Raw genomic sequence first — 26,095 nt, forward strand, 5'->3', positions numbered from 1 at the left:
GTCCTGAATTAGTTTGATTTTGTGTGATATTTCTGAATCCAATAAAGATAGATGTGTTATAGTGTATGTGAAATATTTAGCCAATAGGGAGGACTGTAATGGAAATTATATGATTAAAGGTTTGACTAAATGATTTCACTCAGAAACCATATAACCTGTTGAAATGTATTAGAAATTATAAGGCTATAATAAGGTGTTAAAGAGTATAATCCAATGCTGTGTGTGAGTAGATTTTTAAGACTAGGACACTGTTACTACTTCAAAATGAGCAGGGCAGAGTTGACAAGACGACCTTGGGAAAGGAACAGGAGAAGAGGCCTCCCTAAGTTAGGGAGAGAAACAACGGCCTGAGAACGGCTTAGCTGGCAGGAGATTAGAAGACAGGTTGCAAGGTTTGATAATGAATGTATGCGTACTATGGAAAAATACAGCCGCCTAAAGCGGGGTGGAGTTCTCTACTGATGCGAGTTCATTTGGGTGTGTGTGTGTTAATATAAAAGGCTTTGTGCATTGTATGGATTTTAGCACTCTCATAAATAAACGTTTTGACCATTGTTGGCTGGGTCTCCATCTGCTTCATTCAACCAGAATCTCACACACTCTGGTGGGGCAGACTGAGTAGTTTAATTGAAGTTCGGTTTAAGAACATTGATAACTTAATTCCCGTAACAGTTTTATACTCCGTAAAAGATAGAAAAAAATATTACAACAAATGTTATGGTTATACTCAAATATATTGATTAATAAAAAAAACTTCTTTATGGAAAAAATGTTTCAAAATTGTATTTTATTTATGATATTATGAATTGAAATGGAGTTGTCACATATGCAGTTATCTAAAATATATGGGAATGTCTGCTCAATCCAAATTTACAACCAACTAATTGCAGCACTACCACAAAAATGGAGTCGGCAAGTGGAAAAGGGAGACGGTAGGGAACTTGTTTGCCTGCCATACATTAAAGATACAAATTGGCTGAAAGGAACTAGCATAAATGGAAAAATATACCAGTTTCATCATAGGACAAAAATGTTGACAGCTGCGCCATACAGGTTGCAAAATAACAGGGAGGAGAATTTCGATGTACCAATTCCATGCCATATGGTTAATGAACTGGTACAAAAACTACACTTGACTCAACAGTTTTCAATATAAATGATTATATACATTTCTTGCCACCAACAGAATACTATATATATATATATATATATATATATATATATATATAGGGCAACAATACAACAATCTCAGCTCTGTAGATTTTGTTGTGAAGAGACAGAATCAATAGATCATTTATTCTGGTATTGCCCCGATGTAGCTAGTTTCTGCTCACAGGTTCAGGAACGGTTAAAAAAAAATCACGTGCTTAAAGTTAACCTTACAAATAGCAGTGTTGGGTGATTTGGAAAGACACAGTCAGTCAATTAATAACATAATAATAATACCCGCATAATAATACCTGCAGGAAAGGTTTTCATCTTTAGCTCACAATCTGTGGATACCATACAATTAGAAAGGTTCAAACATTTTGTAAAACATCACATCCCAATTAAAAAATATATGGCACATGGAAATGTATGTGTAGCAAAAAAGCTGAAATAAAACTATGATATTTGTCCTCTGAAGAGGGTGGTGGAGGATTGTTGTTGCTTTTTTTACCAAGATTTACAGCCCAGTCAGATCAGGGGTGTATTAATTAGTCACCCACCGTAGCACAACGTTTTGCAACAAAATAGTAGTTTCTTTGGGACAAATTCAGGTAGTATTGATTTAGGATCAGGTCTGTTTCCTGGGTGAATACACCCCGTGGTGTTGAATAGGAGTGTTGATCTAGGATCAGGTCTGTTTCCTAGTGAATACACCCCTTGGTGTTGAATAGGAGTGTTGATCTAGGATCAGGTCTGTTTCCTAGTGAATACACCCCATGGTGTTGAATAGGAGTGTTGATCTAGGATCAGGTCTGTTTCCTAGTGAATACACCCCATGGTGTTGAATAGGAGGGTTGATCTAGGATCAGGTCTGTTTCCTAGTGAATACACCCCATGGTGTTGATTAGGAGGGTTGATCTCGGATCAGGTCTCCCCGGTCCAAATGATTCCAATTATTATATGCAATGTTTTTACACAACACTGTGTCTCCATAACATTTGTACAGTTATTTTTGTATTTTGTACCCCAACACTGTTACTATCCATTCTACCATTAGGTTGGTACCCCAACACTGTTACTATCCATTCTACCATTAGGTTGGTACCCCAACACTGTTGATCTGAAGCAGTGAACAAAGACATTGGTCCAGCTCCCCAAGAAGGTTGATCATCCTGGAACATGACTCATTTCCTTTTCTCAACATCATGTCGATGATGTCACGTGCCTTCTCTGTCCTCTCAGCTATCACCTTCACTGACTCCATTTCCTCCTGGTTGATGACTGTGTGTTGCAGGAGTACGTCCAGCAGTTCATTCAGGACAGGTCCTGATACTCGTTTCACAAACTCTGTCCGTACAGAACGCAGCTGCTGCTCTGCGGAACCAGTCAGACTGCTCTCAGTCGGACCTCCTGCCCCCAACACAGCACCTGAGAGAGTCAGGTTACAAAATAACTACATTTGAACATTTACATTTCAGTCATTTAGAAGCAGACTTCTTTCAAAGTGACCGACAAAAGTCTAAATTGCATTATTGAATCTTTGCATTGAGACCCTATTCTCGAACAATAACGACATGCATCAATGAACACATCACACCATTACTGTTTCATTCATATTCAGTTTCACAGAAAAACAGTATGGGGCATTCAGAACCAAGCTAATCTACATCAAGTCCTGGAGGAGATGTCATTGGGGCATTCAGAACCAGGTTAATCTACATCAAGTCCTGGAGGAGATGTCATTGTTCTTGAAGACAGTCTTTTATAATCAGGACTAGTCCAGGTCCTACAGTAAACCATGTTGACTGACCCTCAAGTCATTGGTTTGTATCTCTCATGTTTACTTACTAGTTGAATGGGTTTCAGTGATGTATTCATCTGAAAGAAACAAAAATAGGTTATATCACTCTAAATAGCATCTGTCAGAAAATAAGTTATTGACATATTCTCCTACCTGTTCGTAGCATATCTCTCCATGCTATCCTCTCATCATCCCCAATTAACTCCATCTCAATGTCAACCCCTGTGTTTCCCATAATCATCTTACAACAGCTTGGTGTGGTGTCTGCAGGTAACAGCTGAATCTTCTGTAGAAGGCCATATGGTGCAATGGTTGCGACAACAGACAGAGAGAGAGAGAAAGGGTGAAATATAATTATATTCCAGTTATTCATATTGTCATGACTCTCCTGGCTGAGGATCCAAGGCCTAAGATCAGCTTGGCAAATGGCTGACAGATAGCCAGACCCCACAGGAGAGGAGATGGGGGAGTTGGGCCAGTTTTGACACCTTAAATAAATAAAATCTCTTTCCTGCTCTTCAGTGCCAACCAAAAGGCTCCTGCAACCAGGACATCCCGTGGTCATTTTTATGGCAGTTTGTAACTTGCAGAATCCTTCCAAGGTCGAACCCACCAGAGGTGGACTGTCATGACTCTCCTGGCTGAGGATCCAAGGGCTCAGATCAGCTTGGCAAATGGCTGACAGATAGCCAGACCTCTTTCCCAGAGGAAGGCCGGTTATGACACCTTAACACCCGGTCATAAATTAGGCAGGAGGGAAATCTCCCTCTTGCTCTTCAGTACTAACCAAAGGAATGCCTTTGTTTTCCAGGAAACTTTTTCCGCCAAAACTATAAAAATGTCAGAAAAAGTTAATATTGGAACAATATTTAAACGATAGAAATGTGGTGGGGATCTAAAGAATAATCATGTCATATTGTTTTATTATTTTGTGATGTCAATAAAAACTGTATAATGAAAATAATGTAACTTGAAGAGCTTTCACACTGTGCATGTCAGGTTTACATCCTTTACGTTGTGTAGGAAATATGAAGAACGATGAAACTATTTTTGTTAAGATAGGAATGTGATTTTCGTTTTCTAAGGAGATCATCGTTTTTCATGTCCGTTGCACATAAAACTAAACGACGCCCCCAAATGAGGTCAGAAGACTGTGTCATTGTGATGGAACCGCCCCTTTGGCCAGAGTGCTTAACCTGTTAGGGCTAGGGGGCAGCATTTGCACGTCTGGATAAAAAAATGTACCCGATTTAATCTGGTTACTAATCCTACCCAGTAACTAGAATATGCATATACTTATTATATATGGATAGAAAACACTCTAAAGTTTCTAAAACTGTTTGAATGGTGTCTGTGAGTATAACAGAACTCATTTGGCAGGCAAAACCCTGAGACATTTTCTGACAGGAAGTGGATGCCTGATGTGTTGTATTGACTTTAAACCTATCCCATTGAAAAACACAGGGGCTGAGGAATATTTTGGCACTTCCTATTGCTTCCACTAGATGTCACCAGCCTTTACAAAGTGTTTTGAGTCTTCTGGAGGGAGATCTGACCGAACAAGAGCCATGGAACGATGATGTCCCATTAGACACCTGGCGCGCGAGTTCATGTTGGGTACCCTCGTTCCAATACGTTATAAAAGAGTATGCATTCGTCCACCTTGAATATTATTCATGTTCTGGTTAAAAAAGGCCCTAATGATTTATGCTATACAACGTTTGACATGTTTGAACGAACGGAAATATATTTTTTCCCCTCGTTCATGACGAGAAGTCCGGCTGGCTTACATCATGTGCTAACGAGACGGAGATTTTTGGACATAAATGATGAGCTTTTTTTAACAAAACTACATTCGTTATGGACCTGTGATACCTGGAAGTGACATCTGATGAAGAGAATCAAAGGTAATGGATTATTTACATAGTATTTTCGATTTTAGATCTCCCCAACATGACGTCTAGTCTGTATCGCAACGCGTATTTTTCTGGGCGCAGTGCTCAGATTATTGCAAAGTGTGATTTCCCAGTAAGGTTATTTTTAAATCTGGCAAGTTGATTGCGTTCAAGAGATGTAAATCTATAATTCTTTAAATGACAATATAATATTTTACCAATGTTTTCTAATTTTAATTATTTAATTTCTGACGCTGACTTGACTGCCGGTTATTGGAGGGAAACGATTTCCTCAACATCAATGCCATAGTAAAACGCTGTTTTTGGATATAAATATGAACTTGATAGAACTAAAAATGCATGCATTGTCTAACATAATGTCCTAGGAGTGTCATCTGATGGAGATTGTAAAAGGTTAGTGCATCATTTTAGCTGGTTTTATGGTTTTGGTGACCCTGTCTTTGACTTGACAAAACATTACACACAACTCTTGTAAATGTACTGTCCTAACATACTCTAAATTTATGCTTTCGCCGTAAAACCTTTTTGAAATCGTAAAACGTGGTTAGATTAAGGAGATGTTTATCTTTCAAATGATGTAACATAGTTGTATTTTTGAAAAATTTGAATTTTGACATTTATTTGGATTCAAATTTGCCGCTCTTGAAATGCACCTGCTGTTGATGGAGTGCACCACGGGTGGCACGCTAGCGTCCCACCTAGCCCATAGAGGTTAAAGGGAATGACTAATAATTAACATATGGGACCAGCAGATGGACAGCTGAATGTTACAAAAATGGTTGGAAACTATGAAAAACCAACACGAGGTGAGAAGATAACCTCCACTACGAGTCCAGAAACATTCAGTCTGCAGCTGTAACATGTAAAAGTAGTCTTAGAACTTTGACTAAAAGACACGAGGTGGGAAGGAAGAAATCCCATCTCAGACAATCACAGGTCTGCTCTATTTGAACAACTACCAGAGAAGCTCTACAACTAAGAAGGACATTGTGACCTCTGGTGGACAAGCTGAGAATTACGTCGAAGCGTGAACTACAACTACCCCAACAATTAGAAGACTTGATTGGTTAAAACAGAGAGACAACAAACAAAGACATCTACACCTAAATACGTATATACATTGCATTACATTGCTTGGAGTGCTAAGTACTCTGATTACTGACTACTAGTTTCCAAATGTATCCAAGCGTTGACTCTCTATATCTCTCCCTCTATTTTTCTCCATCCCCTTTCCATTGTGCAACAAGCCGTCATATCGTTTCAGTCCACTAGGGACTTTTCATCTCATGTAAGTGTGTATGTGTATTATTATTTAGTTAGTTAGTAAATAAATAATTAAATAAATTGGTGAAGTACTGAATGATCAGAAAAGGCTTGGGTTCTTGCAGATTCAAGAGGTCTGCGACGTTCAGAATGAGACTGATATGAGGTAATGATTGATAAGTGACTAATCGAGAGGTGTGTGTGTGTGTGTGTGTGTGTGTGTGTGTGTGTGTGTGTGTGTGTGTGTGTGTGTGTGTGTGTGTGTATATATATATATATATATATCGTCTTGAGTTTAATTCAGGAGATGGTAACTCGTGAAACAACTTCTTCCGTGGTGCCCCAGGTTCCTAATGAGTTAATTGTTAAATAATTCAACTTTTTGTAATTTTTTTAATCGGGTAACAATTAATTGATTCAATAAATAAGTCATCATATTAATGATAGTCATGACATATACAATATGACAGATTCATGTCCTCAGCCTGCTAAAACTGTACCTCTGGATTGATGGAAGTGGAGAGGGGATTCTTGAGTGCAAACCAATTGTTCAGCTTTAAGGACCCATTTGGACTTGACAGGAGAAATTCAGAATATCCTTGGGACAGCTGACCTTTCTCCCGTTCCTGAACAGCCTACAAAATGAGCAATGTAGTAGTCAGTCAGAACAATGTAGTCCCATAACTCACACAACTTGCAGCTAACTGAGATACAATATAAACTATGACCAACATTTGTATTACACTGTACTAATGAATGTTCCAACAGAAATAGATTTCTCACAGAGCTGCATGTTGTCTTGGTAATCTAGAGATTTTCAACAAACTATCAGCTTTCCTTCAGTAAGTTTCAACTTACTGTTGTCACTTCAATGATAGTGCCTCACCTCTTTCTGACTGGAGTTTCTGAGGAGCAGGTACAGCCTTGAAATGACTGTTGACCTTTTTACTGCCAAATAGAGGATCACGTCACAGTGGACATCTACGTTCCAACAGGCGATATATTTCAGTACAACAGAGGCCGATGAGAACTTGGGATGGAGAATCTTAGCATGGAATCTGGTGACCTCATGCACTTTCCCAAAAGACACTCCATGTTCCTCTACATGAAGAATCTTCATCTCATTCCTCAGGGAAGGGTTGGTCCCTGAACAACACAATAAAAAGGAGAGAGACAAATATTGTATTATTCATCCAACTAAAACACAAAGAATATGCAGTACCAGATCACATTAAACTCAAACTCCCAAAATAGTTAATTCATTAATTCAGGAAGTGAAATTCAGTTACATGGAAATGTCTTTCTGAATACTATTTCTATATGGTTTTACCTAAACAGACAAAGTGTGGCAGATGAACTTCCTCCAGTTCACCTAACTCCATAGTGATGTCCAGCAATGGACCACCTTGTGTGTACTGCATGTCTTTCAGAAGTTGACTGTAGGGTTCCCAGTTCCTGAAGTGATACTTCAGAATGACATCTCTCTCACATAGCCAGCGGAGCCCAGACACTGTGCACTCATAACTCCCTTTGGGTGTCCTGTGCCTGAGGGCAACAACAAGATATGGTAGAGAGGGTCAATGGTCAAATGGAGAGGTTGGATTAGAAGACTATTCCCAAAGGTAATGGGGAAATACACTAGCAAGTGGAATGAAATGTTAAAAGTAGTTATTTTACCTGAACATTGTCACTCCCTGGACAGTGGAAGTCAAGGGTTCAATCTGAAGTCTGTGTGTGGAGTCCTGAATAAGGACAAGCATGTCAGTAATACATATGGGGCCTGTTTCCTGGACACAGATTGAGTCTAGTGCTGGACTAAAAAGCATGCTCAATGGAAGTTTCAATAGAAAGTTATTTAAGGTCCAGGAATAGACTCAATGTGTCCAGGAAACTGGCCAATTAAACCAAAGTAACTAATCTAATGTATTTATTAAATGTTGCATGGAATGCTGGTGATTTATCAATTAAACTGTCTAATGACAAAATATGACAACAGCTAAAATCCTGCATGACTACAAGCAGAACACAGGACTGTCTATATCCCAGTATGAATGGTTGGTCAGTACACACCTGGCTTTGAGACTGTGTTTATATTACTAAAGCAGAACACAGGACTGTCTATATCCCAGTATGAATGGTTGGTCACTACACACCTGGCTTTGAGACTGTGTTTATATTACTAAAGCAGAACACAGGACTGTCTATATCCCAGTATGAATGGTTGGTCAGTACACACCTGGCTTTGAGACTGTGCCTGACTCCTGCAGGTATGTAAAAGTAAGATTGACATTATGACTTACCTCAACATGGTCACAAGTCTTACAGCTCTGAGGAATCCCTGAAGCCAAAAGTATTTGTTATTTTAAAAATGGACAATCTTACGTAATAATGAATTAATAAATAGACTTGTAATAAAAATGAATATAAGTGAGCAAGTCTTCCCAACTGTCTTGGTGTGTTTTGACCATGATAGTTTGTTGTTGATGTGGACACCAAGGAACTCGAAGCTCTCAACCTGCTCCACCGTCGATGAGAATGGGGGTGTGCTCGGTCCTCTTTTTCCTGTAGTCCACAATCATCTCCTTTGTCTTGCTCACATTGAGGGAGAGGTTGTTGGCCTGGCACCACACTGGCAGGTCTCTGACCTCCTCCCTATAGGCCGTCTCATCGTTGTCTCAGATCAGGCACTGTTGTGTCATCAGCAAACTTAACGATGGTGTTGGAGTCGTGCCTGGCCATGCAGTCGTGGGTGAACAGGGAGTACAGGAGGGGACTGAGCACGCACCCCTGAGGGGAACCGGTGTTGAGGATCAGCATGGCAGCTGTGTTGTTGACTACCCTTACCATCTGGGGGCGACCGTCAGGAAGTCCAGGATCCAGTTGCAGAGGGAGGTGTTTGGTCCCAGGGTCCTTAGCTTAGTGATGCGCTTTGTGGGCACTATGGTGTTGAACGCTGAGCTGTAGTCAATGAATAGCATTCTCACATAGCTGTTCCTTTTGTCCAGGTGGGCAAGGGCAGTGTGGAGTGCAATAGAGAGATTGTGTCATCTGTGGATCTGTTGGGGCGGTATGCGAATTGGAGTGGGTCTCGGGATTCCGGGATGATGGTGTTGATGTGAGCCATGACCAGCCTTTCAAAGCACTTCATGGCTACCGACGTGAGTGCTAAGGGGCAGTAGTTATTTAGGCAGGTTAACTTCGCCTTCTTGGGCACAGGGACAAGTGTGGTGTGCTTGAAACATGTGGGTATTACAGACTCGATCAGTGCAGACATTTGCCAGTTGGTCTACACATGCTCTGAGTACACGCTCTGGTAATCCGTCTGGCACAGCGGCCTTGTGAATGTTGACCTGTTTAAAGGTCTTGCTCACATCGGCTACGGAGAGCGTGATCACAGTCATCCGGAACAGCTGGTGCTCTCATGCATGCTTCATTGTTGCTTGCCTCGAAGCGAGCAAAAAAGGCATGTAGCTCGTCTGGTAGGCTTGCGTCACTGGGCAGCTCGCAGCTGGGTTTCCCTTTGTAGTCCGGTGCGGATGTTGCCTGTAATTCATGGCTTCTGGTTGGGATATGTACATACAGTCACTGTGGGGACGACGTCCTCAATGCACTTATTGATGAAGCCGGTGACTGAGGTGGTGTACAACTCAATGCCATTGGATGAATCATGGAACATATTAGCATACCATAATCTGACATTAGTGTTATATTAATTCATGTTTGTGGAAGCAGGAAACAACATCGTTCTGGTCCATGTTTTGTAGATGTTGGGGGCCTGATTTCTGGTAGATCCTAGGATAAGAGCTTAAAGGTAGAGTCAGCTAAATTATGTTGTACGAGCAGCACCACAGATATTGCGATGAGCAAGATGCCTGACTTAACTCTCACAGTCACACACAGTATCTGCCCATGTGCAAGGGTTCTCTTCACTCGCTTACAGAGTGTTAGCCACGGGACCAAAACAGCGGAGAAGTTTAGCCTTGCGCTCCAACACTCTTAGTTGTTGTAGAAATTGACCCACTATGCTGTTTACTTTGTGCATCTACGTCATATTGCTGACTCTACCTTTAAGTTTGTTTTGACCAAATAGATCATGATTGTGTTCCTTGACTGGGACTCAACTATAATGAATGCTTTAAAACTATTTTCATTTTTAAACAATTTAAATCAGTTAACACTCACATTTCTCAGGTCCAGACTTGATACAACTCTCTCCACCATGGTCTCTGGTGTTGGTAAAGCAGAAGGATAGACTGTGAATAAACTAAATACAACTTAAAGGCTTTATATTGTATACATACAGTGATAAGAAATACAAAGGGTGTCAGAACAGCTCCCTATGCAGGGTGCTTTGCCAAATGTGACATAACCCACTATGTCAACTTCCATAAAGTGATAGTGACATTACAGGTGACATTTAATTAGGCAAGTCAGTTCAGAACAAATTCTTATTTACAGTGATGGCCTACACCGGCCACTACCCAAACGCGCTACTTTTTTTCAGCCAGAGCCTGCAAAGCCACGATTCAGCTTTTTACCGCCTTCTGAGACCCTATGGCAGCCGTAGGAAGTGTCACGGGACAGCTAAGATCCTCACTCTTCAATAAACAGAGACAAGAAGAACGACACCTTGTCAGACAGGCCACTTCCTGCATGAAACCTTCTCAGTTTTTTGCCTGCCAAATGAGTTCTGTTATACTCACTAATAAGTATATGCATATTCTAGTTACTGGGTAGGAGTGGTAACCAGATTAAATCGGGTACGTTTTTTATCCAGCCGTGTCAATACTGCCCCCTATCCTAAACAGGTTAACAATCTAAACACACAGGCCAAAGTTTGTATCACAACTAAAGTAGAATAACTAACTAAATTAATCATATAGGACTTCCTGTTTCTTTGTTAACTGCTCAACACAGAATAGCCGCATGTGAACACTGCCTCAAATCATTAAGGAAATATCCTTATTTTATTATATATTTTATTTAGCTATTTTCAATTGTATTCTTCATTCTATAATATAAAATAATGCCAACAAAATTCTAAGCAAACCTTGTCTGCTAAATGAACTAGTGTATCCCACAGCCATTTACAACTCAGAGTATGCTATTCTGTTCTTCTGAAATACTCTACATTTTCTTCATATCATGTTTCTTTAGACCCGTCTAATATAAATAATGGATTTATTGTGGTGGTGTTGACTATATTACATGGATTTATTAGACATTTTAAAAATGTAGATGTTCCAAAGGTCTGAATCAGTTGCTTGTAGGCTGTGTGTGGAAGACAGGAGATGCTAAACGTGTTTCTGTTAATTAACGGTCAATTACCGTGAGACAGACAGTTATATGCTTGACAATCACCTGCTGACAAAATGTCATGACCGTCACAGCCCTAACTACATGTTATGTAATTTGGAAATACTTCTCTTAAATTAGTTGTTTAAAATAAGTGTGTGTGTGTGTGTGTGTGTGTGTGTGTGTGTGTGTGTGTGTGTGTATAAATATAGTTGAAGTCGGAAGTTTACATACACTTAGGTTGGAGTCATTTAAAACTCGTTTTTCAACCACTCCACAAATTTCTTGTTAACAAACTATAGTTTTGGCAAGCCGGTTAGGACATCTACTTTGTGCATGACACAAGTTATTTTTCCAACAATTGTTTACAGACAGATTATTTCACTTATAATTCACTGTATCACAATTCCAGTGGGTCAGAAGTTTACATACACTAAGTTGACTGTGCATTTAAACAGCTTGGACAATTCCAGAAAATGATGTCATGGCTTTAGAAGCCTCTGATAGGCTAATTGACATAATTTGAGTCAATTGGAGGTGTACCTGTGGATGTATTTGAAGGCCTACCTTCAAACTCAGTGCCTCCTTGCTTGACATCATGGGAAAATCTAAAGAAATCAGCCAAGACATCAGAAAAAAAAATTGTAGACCTCCACAAGTCTAGTTCACCCTTGGGAGCAATTTCCAAACGCCTGAAGGTACCACGTTCATCTGTACAAACAATAGTACACAAGTATAAACACCATGGGACCACGCAGCCGTCATACAGCTCAGGAAGGAGACGCGTTCTGTCTCCTAGAGATGAATGTACATTGGCGCAAAAAGTGCAAATCAATCCCAGAACAGCAAACGACCTTGTGAAGATGCTGGAGGAAACAGGTACAAAAGTATCTATATCCACAGTAAAACGAGTCCTATATCAACATAACCTGAAAGGCCGCTCAGCAAGGAAGAAGCCACTGCTCCAAAACCGCCATTAAAAAGCCAGACTACGGTTTGCAACTGCACATGGGGACAAAGATTGTACTTTTTGGAGAAATGTCCTCTGGTCTGATGAAACAAAAATAGAGCTGTTTGGCCATAATGACCATTGTTATGTTTGGAGGAAAAAGGGGGAGGCTTGCAAGCCGAAGAACACCATCCCAACTGTGAAGCCCGGGGTGGCAGCATCATGTTGTGGGGGTGCTTTGCTGCAGGAGTGACTGGTGCACTTCACAAAATAGATGGCATCATGAGGTAGGAAACTTAAGTGGATATATTGAAGCAACATCTCAAGACATCAGTCAGGAAGTTCAAGCTTGGTCGCAAATGGGTCTTCCAAATGGACAATGACCCCACGCATTCTTCCAAAGTTGTGGCAAAATGGCTTAAGGACAACAAAGTCAAGGTATTGGAGTGGCCATCACAAAGCTCTGACGTCAATCCTATAGAACATTTGTGGGCAGAACTGAAAAAGTGTGAGCGAGCAAGGAGGCCTACAAACCTGACTCAGTTACACCAGTTCTGTCAGGAGGAATGGGCCAAAATTCACCCAACTTATTGTGGGAAGCTACCTGAAACGTTTTACCCAAGTGAAACTATTTAAAAAGGCAATGCTACCAAATACTAATTGAGTGTATGTAAACTTCTGACCCACTGGGAATGTGGTGAAAGAAATAAAAGCTGAAATAAATCATTCTCCCTACTATTATTCTGACATTTCACATTCTTAAAATAAAGTGGTGATCCTAACAGACCTAAGACAGGGAATTTTTACTAGGATTAAATGTCAGGAATTGTGAAAAACTGAGTTTAAATGTGTTTGGCTAAGGTGTATGTAAACTTCCGACTTCAACTGTATATATTAAATTTACAACTGAACTCTTACCTCGTAGAACTGGTGTCTTGAGGCAAACTATTTATAGAGGCATTGGCCCGCTCTCTCTCAGAATACCTCCTCTTAGAGGCAATTCCTCTCTCCTCGCTCTCCCCAGACAGACTCATTTTAGAGGCAGTGGTCCCCTTCTCTCTCTCTCCCCAGAGAAACTTGTTTTAGATGTAAGTCACAGCTCACTCAGCTACAATATGAAATAACAGATTAACAGTCAATATTTCTGAAAATTGTTGGAAGTACCATTAACAATGACAAGACGTTCACTGTCCGTGGTCACAGAGTCCACACAACGACATCACCTGCTAAAGGAAATGACCTCGATAACAGCATTTGTCAGTTAAAATGTAACAACCAGAGGTTGGAACTTTAATTATTTTCCAATTGTTTCGTTCTTAACAGAACCATACATTTTCCCACTCTTTAGACGAGCAAAATTACATTCTGAACCGGTTCAAACCCCCCCAAAAAAGTAACTGTTTATATCGTTCCTTTTTTAAACCTCTGAAATCACTCTATTTGTATTTTTATTTAGCTCTACGTTAAATGACTTCACCAATCGGTGCAGAGAGAGCAGCTTGCTATGGAGCGGGCAAGATATTTAAATGCATTGGACTGTGTTGGGCGCGAGATGAGACTGACATTTAGAGTGAGGGGATGTTGGAGGAGGAGGCTGGGGCTTGAAGCGCTGGGCATCTTGGTTGTTATGTCACGCTATTTATAAAAAAAAATAAAAAAGCAATATATTAATATGGTTTTTGAACACTATTTATTTACAATCACAACTGGTAATCACCACCTTCCCACTTGGTTATGAACACAGCATAATGCCCGATGTCCATCAGATGTATATGAGGTTTTGTTTTGCTGGATGTTTAGCCAGGTTATGAAGGCAGCATAATGTCCACCAGATGTATATGAGGTTTTGTTTTGCTGGATGTCTAGCCAGGTTATGAACACAGCATAATGTCCACCAGATGTATATGAGGTTTTGTTTTGCTGGATGTCTAGCCAGGTTATGAACACAGCATAATGTCCACCAGATGTATATGAGGTTTTGTTTTGCTGGATGTTTAGCCAGGTTATGAACACAGCATAATGTCCACCAGATGTATATGAGGTTTTGTTTTGCTGGATGTCTAGCCAGGTTATGAACACAGCATAATGTCCACCAGATGTATATGAGGTTTTGTTTTGCTGGATGTCTAGCCAGGTTATGAACACAGCATAATGTCCACCAGATGTATATGAGGTTTTGTTTTGCTGGATGTTTAGCCAGGTTATGAACACAGCATAATGTCCACCAGATGTATATGAGGTTTTGTTTTGCTGGATGTTTAGCCAGGTTATGAACACAGCATAATGTCCACCAGATGTATATGAGGTTTTGTTTTGCTGGATGTTTAGCCAGGTTATGAACACAGCATAATGTCCACCAGATGTATATGAGGTTTTGTTTTGCTGGATGTTTAGCCAGGTTATGAAGGCAGCATAATGTCCACCAGATGTATATGAGGTTTTGTTTTGCTGGATGTCTAGCCAGGTTATGAACACAGCATAATGTCCACCAGATGTATATGAGGTTTTGTTTTGCTGGATGTCTAGCCAGGTTATGAACACAGCATAATGTCCACCAGATGTATATGAGGTTTTGTTTTGCTGGATGTCTAGCCAGGTTATGAACACAGCATAATGTCCACCAGATGTATATGAGGTTTTGTTTTGCTGGATGTTTAGCCAGGTTATATACGCAGCATAATGTCCACCAGATGTATATGAGGTTTTGTTTTGCCGGAGGTCTAGCCAGCATTTTCCATAGCTGACACACGTGTGCTTTGCTTTTCAACTCGCTAAAAGCTAGCTAGGTGGAGTCTGTGTGTATTCTTCCATTTGTACCACCGCACGGTAAAGCAACGCACATGTTTAAGATATTGAATTCATGCAGTACACAGAACACACCACAGCCTAGTGCGGCATCCCCAACGTAGCGTTGTGGAACGCAAAGAGTTTGATGCATCTGGTGGACGTGAGGCGAGTACGTTTGATTGAGCCTGAGCTGGGGTGTATTCATTAGTGCACAATGTAGAAAACCATAATAAAAACGGTCTGCAAAGGAAAACGTTCTGCAACAAAAAACTAGAGTTTCTATTAGACAAATTCAGGTAGGTCGCTCTCCGTTTTGTTCTGTTTACTGAAAAGGCCCACGGCTTGAGTTCACATGAGGTGCGATCAGATTATCTCCACCTGCACACTGGCTGGTGGGGTTTGCATTAAAGACGAATGGTGTGTGCTGACAATCATTGAACACATCGGCTCAAGTTAAATCGAGTGCACCTGAAGTGAGCAGAACGGACAACCGCCTTTCTGATCTGTTTAACCAGAAAGCTCCCAATCTAAACGTTTAACACGTCATTCAGCCCTATAATATATTATATTAAACTACCGGTACGTCATTCAGCCCTATAATATATTATATTAAACTACCGGTAGTTCATTCAACCCTATATTATATTATATTATATTAAACTACCGGTACTTCTTTCAGCCCTATAATATATCATATTAAACTACCGGTACTTCATTCAGCCCTATAATATATTATATTAAACTACCGGTACTTCATTCAGCCCTATAATATATTATATTAAACTACCGGTAGTTCATTCAACCCTATAATATATTATATTATATTAAACTACCGGTAGTTAATTCAGCCCTATATTATATTAAACTACCGGTACTTCATTCAGCCCTATAATATATTAAACTACCGGTACGTCATTTAGCCCTATAATATATTATATTAAACTACCGGTACTTCATTCAGCCCTATATTATATTATATTAAACTACCGGTACTTCATTTAGCCCTATATTATATTAAACTACCGGTACGTCATTCAGCCCTATAATATATTATATTATATTAAACTACTGGTAGTTCATTCAGCCCTATATTATATTATATTATATTAAACTACCGGTAGTTAATTCAGCCCTATATTATATTAAACTACCGGTACTTCATTTAGCCCTATAATATATTATATTATATTAAACTACCGGTACTTCATTCAGCCATATAATATATTAAACTACCGGTACGTCATTTAGCCCTATAATATATTATATTAAACTACCGGTACTTCATTCAGCCCTATAATATATTATATTATATTAAACTACCGGTACGTCATTCAGCCCTATAATATATTATATTAAACTACCGGTACTTCATTCAGCCCTATAATATATTATATTAAACTACCGGTACTTCATTCAGCCCTATAATATATTATATTAAACTACCGGTACTTCATTCAGCCCTATAATATATTATATTAAACTACCGGTACTTCATTCAGCCCTATAATATATTATATTAAACTACCGGTACTTCATTTAGCCCTATATTTAACTACCGGTACTTCATTTAGCCCTATATTTAACTACCGGTACTTCATTTAGCCCTATATTTAACTACCGGTACTTCATTCAGCCCTATATTTAACTACCGGTACTTCATTCAGCCCTATATTATATTAAACTACCGGTACTTCATTCAGCCCTATATTATAATATATTATATTAAACTACCGGTACTTCATTCAGCCCTATATTTAACTACCGGTACTTCATTCAGCCCTATATTATATTATATTAAACTACCGGTACGTCATTCAGCCCTATAATATATTATATTAAACTACCGGTACGTCATTCAGCCCTATAATATATTATATTAAACTACCGGTACGTCATTCAGCCCTATAATATATTATATTAAACTACCGGTACGTCATTCAGCCCTATAATATATTATATTAAACTACCGGTACTTCATTCAGCCCTATAATATATTATATTAAACTACCGGTACTTCATTCAGCCCTATATTATATTATATTAAACTACCGGTACGTCATTCAGCCCTATAATATATTATGTTAAACTACCGGTACGTCATTCAGCCCTATATTATATTATGTTAAACTACCGGTACGTCATTCAGCCCTATATTATATTATATTAAACTACCGGTACGTCATTCAGCCCTATAATATATTATATTAAACTACCGGTACTTCATTCAGCCCTATAATATATTATATTAAACTACCGGTACTTCATTCAGCCCTATAATATATTATATTAAACTACCGGTACTTCATTCAGCCCTATATTATATTAAACGACCGGTAGTTCATTTAGCCCTATATTATATTAAACTACCGGTAGTTCATTTAGCCCTATATTATATTATATTAAACTACCGGTAGTTCATTTAGCCCTATATTATATTAAACTACCGGTAGTTCATTTAGCCCTATATTATATTATATTATATTAAACTACCGGTAGTTCATTTAGCCCTATATTATATTAAACTACCGGTAGTTCATTTAGCCCTATATAATATTATATTAAACTACCGGTAGTTCATTTAGCCCTATATTATATTATATTAAACTACCGGTAGTTCATTTAGCCCTATATTATATTATATTAAACTACCGGTAGTTCATTTAGCCCTATATTATATTATATTATATTAAACTACCGGTAGTTCATTTAGCCCTATATTATATTAAACTACCGGTAGTTCATTTAGCCCTATATTATATTAAACTACCAGTAGTTCATTTAGCCCTATATTATATTAAACTACCGGTACTACATTTAGCCCTATATTATATTAAACTACCGGTACTTCATTCAGCCCTATATTATATTAAACTACCGGTACTTCATTCAGCCCTATATTTAACTACCGGTACTTCATTCAGCCCTATATTATATTAAACTACCGGTACGTCATTCAGCCCTATAATATATTATATTAAACTACCGGTACGTCATTCAGCCCTATAATATATTATATTAAACTACCGGTACGTCATTCAGCCCTATAATATATTATATTAAACTACCGGTACGTCATTCAGCCCTATAATATATTATATTAAACTACCGGTACGTCATTCAGCCCTATAATATATTATATTAAACTACCGGTACTTCATTCAGCCCTATAATATATTATATTAAACTACCGGTACTTCATTCAGCCCTATATTATATTATATTAAACTACCGGTACTTCATTCAGCCCTATATTATATTAAACTACCGGTACTTCATTCAGCCCTATATTTAACTACCGGTACGTCATTCAGCCCTATAATATATTATATTAAACTACCGGTACGTCATTCAGCCCTATAATATATTATATTAAACTACCGGTACGTCATTCAGCCCTATAATATATTATATTAAACTACCGGTACGTCATTCAGCCCTATAATATATTATATTAAACTACCGGTACGTCATTCAGCCCTATAATATATTATATTAAACTACCGGTACTGTCATTCAGCCCTATAATATATTATATTAAACTACCGGTACTTCATTCAGCCCTATAATATATTATATTAAACTACCGGTACGTCATTCAGCCCTATAATATATTATATTAAACTACCGGTACGTCATTCAGCCCTATAATATATTATATTAAACTACCGGTACGTCATTCAGCCCTATAATATATTATATTAAACTACCGGTACTTCATTCAGCCCTATAATATATTATATTAAACTACCGGTACTTCATTCAGCCCTATAATATATTATATTAAACTACCGGTACTTCATTCAGCCCTATATTATATTAAACGACCGGTAGTTCATTTAGCCCTATATTATATTAAACTAGCAGTAGTTCATTTAGCCCTATATTATATTATATTAAACTACCGGTAGTTCATTTAGCCCTATATTATATTAAACTACCGGTAGTTCATTTAGCCCTATATTATATTAAACTACCGGTAGTTCATTTAGCCCTATATTATATTATATTAAACTACCGGTAGTTCATTTAGCCCTATATTATATTATATTAAACTACCGGTAGTTCATTTAGCCCTATATTATATTAAACTACCGGTAGTTCATTTAGCCCTATATTATATTATATTAAACTACCGGTAGTTCATTTAGCCCTATAATATATTATATTATATTAAACTACCGGTAGTTCATTTAGCCCTATATTATATTATATTAAACTACCGGTAGTTCATTTAGCCCTATATTATATTATATTAAACTACCGGTACTTCATTCAGCCCTATAATATATTATATTATATTAAACTACCGGTACTTCATTCAGCCCTATAATATATTATATTATATTAAACTACCGGTACTTCATTCAGCCCTATAATATATTATATTAAACTACCGGTACTTCATTCAGCCCTATATTATATTAAACGACCGGTAGTTCATTTAGCCCTATATTATATTAAACTACCGGTAGTTCATTTAGCCCTATATTATATTAAACTACCGGTAGTTCATTTAGCCCTATATTATATTAAACTACCGGTAGTTCATTTAGCCCTATATTATATTAAACTACCGGTAGTTCATTTAGCCCTATATTATATTTAACTACCAGTATTTCATTTAGCCCTATATTATATTAAACTACCGGTAGTTCATTTAGCCCTATATTATATTTAATATTTAACTACCGGTAGTTCATTTAGCCCTATATTATATTTAATATTTAACTACCGGTAGTTCATTTAGCCCTATATTATATTTAACTACCGGTAGTTCATTTAGCCCTATATTATATTAAACTACCGGTAGTTCATTTAGCCCTATATTATATTAAACTACCGGTAGTTCATTTAGCCCTATATTATATTAAACTACCGGTAGTTCATTTAGCCCTATATTATATTAAACTACCGGTAGTTCATTTAGCCCTATATTATATTAAACTACCGGTAGTTCATTTAGCCCTATATTATATTAAACTACCGGTAGTTCATTTAGCCCTATATTATATTAAACTACCGGTAGTTCATTTAGCCCTATATTATATTAAACTACCGGTAGTTCATTTAGCCCTATATTATATTTAATATTTAACTACCGGTAGTTAATTTAGCCCTATATTATATTTAATATTTAACTACCGGTAGTTAATTTAGCCCTATATTATATTTAATATTTAACTACCGGTAGTTCATTTAGCCCTATATTATATTTAATATTTAACTACCGGTAGTTCATTTAGCCCTATATTATATTACATTAAACTACCGGTAGTTCATTTAGCCCTATATTATATTACATTAAACTACCGGTAGTTCATTTAGCCCTATATTATATTACATTAAACTACCGGTAGTTCATTTAGCCCTATATTATATTACATTAAACTACCGGTAGTTCATTTAGCCCTATATTATATTACATTAAACTACCGGTAGTTCATTTAGCCCTATATTATATTACATTAAACTACCGGTAGTTCATTTAGCCCTATATTATATTACATTAAACTACCGGTAGTTCATTTAGCCCTATATTATATTACATTAAACTACCGGTAGTTCATTTAGCCCTATATTATATTACATTAAACTACCGGTAGTTCATTTAGCCCTATATTATATTACATTAAACTACCGGTAGTTCATTTAGCCCTATATTATATTACATTAAACTACCGGTAGTTCATTTAGCCCTATATTATATTACATTAAACTACCGGTAGTTCATTTAGCCCTATATTATATTACATTAAACTACCGGTAGTTCATTTAGCCCTATATTATATTACATTAAACTACCGGTAGTTCATTTAGCCCTATATTATATTACATTAAACTACCGGTAGTTCATTTAGCCCTATATTATATTACATTAAACTACCGGTAGTTCATTTAGCCCTATATTATATTACATTAAACTACCGGTAGTTCATTTAGCCCTATATTATATTACATTAAACTACCGGTAGTTCATTTAGCCCTATATTATATTACATTAAACTACCGGTACTACATTTAGCCCTATATTATATTACATTAAACTACCGGTACTACATTTAGCCCTATATTATATTACATTAAACTACCGGTACTACATTTAGCCCTATATTATATTAAACTACCGGTACTACATTTAGCCCTATATTATATTAAACTACCGGTAGTTCATTTAGCCCTATATTATATTAAACTACCGGTACTTCATTTAGCCCTATATTATATTAAACTACCGGTAGTTCATTTAGCCCTATATTATATTAAACTACCGGTAGTTCATTTAGCCCTATATTATATTAAACTACCGGTAGTTCATTTAGCCCTATATTATATTAAACTACCGGTAGTTCATTTAGCCCTATATTATATTAAACTACCGGTAGTTCATTTAGCCCTATATTATATTTAACTACCGGTAGTTCATTTAGCCCTATATTATATTAAACTACCGGTAGTTCATTTAGCCCTATATTATATTAAACTACCGGTAGTTCATTTAGCCCTATATTATATTAAACTACCGGTAGTTCATTTAGCCCTATATTATATTAAACTACCGGTAGTTCATTTAGCCCTATATTATATTAAACTACCGGTAGTTCATTTAGCCCTATATTATATTTAACTGCCGGTAGTTCATTTAGCCCTATATTATATTAAACTACCGGTGTTGGAGAAAAGCAGACGTGCTGAAGGAAGGAAAGACATAAATACATTAGCTATGGGAAGAGAAGACTAACATCTGGTCCTAAGTAGAGATAACAGGATGTTAGGGACCACACAACGGCCAGGCAAGCTAAATGTATGGCCGGATGGATGAACCCAAGCTAAGTAAACAAGGCCCGGATATACTTAGAGAGAATCACACGGGAAAGGATGACAGTAACACAACCATTATTTTTTTGATACCAACATGAGGAGATTTCAGCCACCGTTATGTTAGAATTGAAAGCAGATGTGGGCGTTATCCTCAGATATGGGCGTTATCCATAGTGTTGAAAGACAATGGTGGCGGAAAACATAAGAGAAATGACTTCATTTACATAAAGGATGGACCTATGTATTGTATGTGTATAAAAGCAGAGCCGGGGCCTGAGGAAGGCAGTTGTTTCCGCGGACCGGCTCGGCTTTACTACTCTGTATTAAAGTCTATATTGAATTTACAAGTTCTTGTAAGAGTGTTATTCTTAAGACAATTTTCCACGACACCGGTAGTTCATTTAGCCCTATATTATATTATATTTAACTACCGGTAGTTCATTTTCCTTTTGTTGCACATCACTTTTACTTGGTTGACTTCATGAGAGACTTTTCTTATTTTACGGTCCATGGTCACAAACAATTAAGACAGCCCAATCTGTTGTTTGATTTAAAAAGGATCCCCATTAGCTGACTCCATAACAGCTAGTCTACCTGGTTGGATCCCCATTAGCTGACTCCTTAACAACAACTAGTCTTCCTGGGGTCAACACACACAACTGACAAAGACTTTACATTGAAAGATGGTAGTAGACATTATAAACGTTTTACCAAGTAGACGTTACAGACCGTTAAAATAGCTGACAGCTATTTATTCCTAACCCTTTAAGAGAACAGTGTACACACACACACACACACACACACACTTTCGTTTCTTGTTCTGGTTTAGTAGTAGCCTAAAAGGAGAAACCGTTCCCAAAACGTTTCAGAACGACAACGAGAGTTTCTATTGCATAATTCAGGTTGGTCCTTCCTCGTATCGTTGAGTAAATTAACCCATACACCGATTGGATTCACGCCCGGTGCACCGAGACTTGAATTCATGAGAAAATGGTGTGACGACAACGATTCAACATGTGCTTTAAACAATGAGCACCGGGGCGGCGCACCAACAGCGACCCAAAACGGACCACCGCCTTTCTGATCTGCGTCACCAGAAAGCTTTTCCCAACATAAACTTTGATTTAGCCATCGTTTACATAGTTTTACGTCACTTTTACTTGACGAAACGGACTAGTTTCTTTAGCGACAGCTTTACTAAGAATTACAATGTTCGTCTTCTTCCTGGAAAGTGAAAGAACAGTTTCGACTGGATCATGCGTAATTATTATAATGTGCTGTCAATCGCCTATAATAATAATACCACATCTCAAAGACAAAAACAAAACGTTATATTGATTAGGTTAATCAATATAGGAATCAGCATAAGCCTAACACGATCATTATTGAAAGTTGAAATCAGTATTGTATAACTTTATAATTCTGCGGATGTTTTACCACCTAAATCACCTTTCTCTTGAATAGTCTAACTTCTCTAAAACACTTTTCTATGTTAAATTGTAAAAGAACGCTACAGTACAAACCTCAGAAACGTTTTTCTTTGACCGACCGTGTCCATTTCTTCCTCTATTTCCGTATAAATGTACTTCCTATTTCAACACAGTGGGCGGGTTCAACAGGTATAGGTTTATATTATATGTTTATATTTATGTCATGTAAAGTCTTCATACACTTAATGCAGGTGTTCAGCCCACAACTTCATATTCTATCTGGTAAGAATTGTTTTTCTTAAATGTTTTATTTTATGATATCATTAAGTGATGTTCTGCAGTGCTACCAGGAGAGGGCAGTGTGACAACAACAATGTTTGGCAGAAAGATGCCAAACGGTCATATCTGTGTTGTTGTGGTCAATCAATAAATCAATTACATGTATTTATAAAGCCCTTTTTACATCAACAACAGAGTGCTGTCACAAAGTGCTTATACAGAAACCCAGCCTAAAACCCCAAACAGCAAGCAATGCAGATGTAGAAGCACGGTGGATAGGAAGAAACCTAGAGAGGAACCAGGCTATGAGGGGTGGAGATTAGAAACCTAGAGAGGAACCAGGCTCTGAGGGGTGGAGATTAGAAACCTAGAGAGGAACCAGGCTCTGAGGGGTGGGCTAGTCCTCTTCTGGCTGTGCTGGGTGGAGATTAGAAACCTAGAGAGGAACCAGGCTATGAGGGGTGGGCTAGTCCTCTTCTGGCTGTGCTGGGTGGAGATTAGAAACCTAGAGAGGAACCAGGCTATGAGGGGTGGGCCAGTCCTCTTCTGGCTGTGCCTGGTGGAGATTAGAAACCTAGAGAGGAACCAGGCTCTGAGGGGTGGGCTAGTCCTCTTCTGGCTGTGCCTGGTGGAGGTTAGAAACCTAGAGAGGAACCAGGCTCTGAGGGGTGGGCTAGTCCTCTTCTGGCTGTGCCTGGTGGAGGTTAGAAACCTAGAAAGGAACCAGGCTCTGAGGGGTGGAACAGTCCTCTTCTGGCTGTGCCTGGTGGAGATTAGAAACCTAGAGAGGAACCAGGCTCTGAGAGGTGGACCAGTCCTCTTCTGGCTGTGCCGGGTGGAGATTAGAAACCTAGAGAGGAACCAGGCTCTGAGGGGTGGAGATTAGAAACCTAGAGAGGAACCAGGCTCTGAGGGGTGGAGATTAGAAACCTAGAGAGGAACCAGACTCTGAGGGGTGGAGATTAGAAACCTAGAGAGGAACCAGGCTCTGAGAGGTGGGCTAGTCCTCTTCTGGCTGTGCTGGGTGGAGATTAGAAACCTAGAGAGGAACCAGGCTCTGAGAGGTGGGCTAGTCCTCTTCTGGCTGTGCTGGGTTGCGATTAGAAACCTAGAGAGGAACCAGGCTCTGAGGGGTGGCCAGTCCTCTTCTGGCTGTGCTGGGTGGAGATTAGAAATCTAGAGAGGAACCAGGCTCTGAGGGGTGGCCAGTCCTCTTCTGGCTGTGCTGGGTGGAGATAAGAGTAAAAGGCCATTTCAGACCAGATTGTTCTTTAAGATGTTCAAACATTCATAGATGACCAGCAGGTCCCGTATGGCTCAGTTGGTAGAGCATGGTGTTTGCAACGCCAGGGTTGTGGGTTCGATTCCCACGGGGGGGCCAGTGCGGAGAAAACAAAATTATGAAATGTATGCATTCACTACTGTAAGTCACTCTGGATAAGAGTGTCTGCTAAATGACTAAAATGTAAAAGCTACATTAAACTAATCACACTTATCAATGATGGACTGACACATATTCACAGAGATAAATACATTCCATGCCTTTTCATTTTATTTATTGAAAATGTATTTGACAGGGATACTGCACATCAATCAACATTTCTGTAAATGTGCCAGATTTAGCCAGCTAGCTAGTTTTCAACTGTAGTCCCTGGGCAGGTCAGATAACAGTCTGGATGGTGGTTATAGTCTGGGTCAGATAACAGTCTGGACAGGTAGGGAGGAAGACGGTGGTGGACGAGACAACAAACACTGTGAAGACAGACAGACAGACAGACAAGACAGACAGACAGACAGACAGACAGACAGACAGACAGACAGACAGACAGACAGACAGACAGACAGACAGACAGACAGACAGACAGACAGACAGACAGACAGACAGACAGACAGACAGACAGACAGACAGTGTACTATAAAGGGAACAGTGTACTATTTGGGACGCAGTTGAAGTGTTCTACTAACTACTGTCTTCCAGAGTGATTGTGTCGAGGCACAGATCTGGGGAAGGGTACCAAAAACTGTCTGCAGCATTGAAGGTCCCCAAGAACCAAGTGGCCTTCATAATTCTAAAATGGAAGAAGTTTGGAACCACCAAGACTCTTAGAGCTGGCGTCCCGGCCAAACTGAGCCATCGGGGGAGAAGGGCCTTGGTCAAGGAGGTGACCAAGAACCCAATGGTCACTCTGACAGAGCTTCAGAGTTCCTCTGTGGAGATGGGAGAACCTTCCAGAAGGACAACTATCTCTGCAGCACTCCACCAATCAGGCCTTTATGGTAGAGTGGCCAGATTGAAGCCACTCCTCAGTAAAAGGCACATGACAGACCACTTGGAGTTTGCCAAAAAGCACCTAAAGACTCTCAGACCATGAGAAAAAAGATTCTCTGGTCTGATGAAACCAAGATT

The 26,095-nt window shown here is 38.6% G+C and overlaps 1 protein-coding gene across 2 annotated transcripts; it reads right to left on the minus strand.

Annotated features, from left to right (window-relative positions):
* Positions 1 to 770: 770 nt before the first annotated feature.
* Positions 771 to 23,579, minus strand: LOC106592095 (NACHT, LRR and PYD domains-containing protein 1 homolog). Of its 2 annotated transcripts, XM_082973851.1 has the most exons (11): positions 23,503 to 23,579; positions 13,292 to 13,481; positions 10,312 to 10,355; positions 8,430 to 8,467; positions 7,807 to 7,871; positions 7,460 to 7,674; positions 7,016 to 7,275; positions 6,630 to 6,764; positions 3,104 to 3,236; positions 2,998 to 3,027; positions 771 to 2,577 (listed from the first exon to the last, which is right to left on the minus strand). In XM_082973851.1, the coding sequence occupies exons 2-11, from the start codon at positions 13,405 to 13,407 to the stop codon at positions 2,243 to 2,245; spliced, it is 1,371 nt and encodes a 456-aa protein (XP_082829977.1). In that variant the 5' UTR covers positions 13,408 to 13,481; positions 23,503 to 23,579; the 3' UTR covers positions 771 to 2,242. The 2 variants fall into 2 exon arrangements, with proteins under 2 accessions (XP_082829977.1, XP_082829978.1); XM_082973852.1 differs by lacking the exon at positions 13,292 to 13,481 and having other exon boundaries at positions 23,503 to 23,557.
* Between the last annotated feature and the right edge of the window lie 2,516 nt (positions 23,580 to 26,095).

This window comes from Salmo salar, chromosome 04 (genome assembly GCF_965601325.2).
Source record: "Salmo salar chromosome 04, fSalSal1, whole genome shotgun sequence".
NCBI lineage: Eukaryota > Metazoa > Chordata > Actinopteri > Salmoniformes > Salmonidae > Salmo > Salmo salar.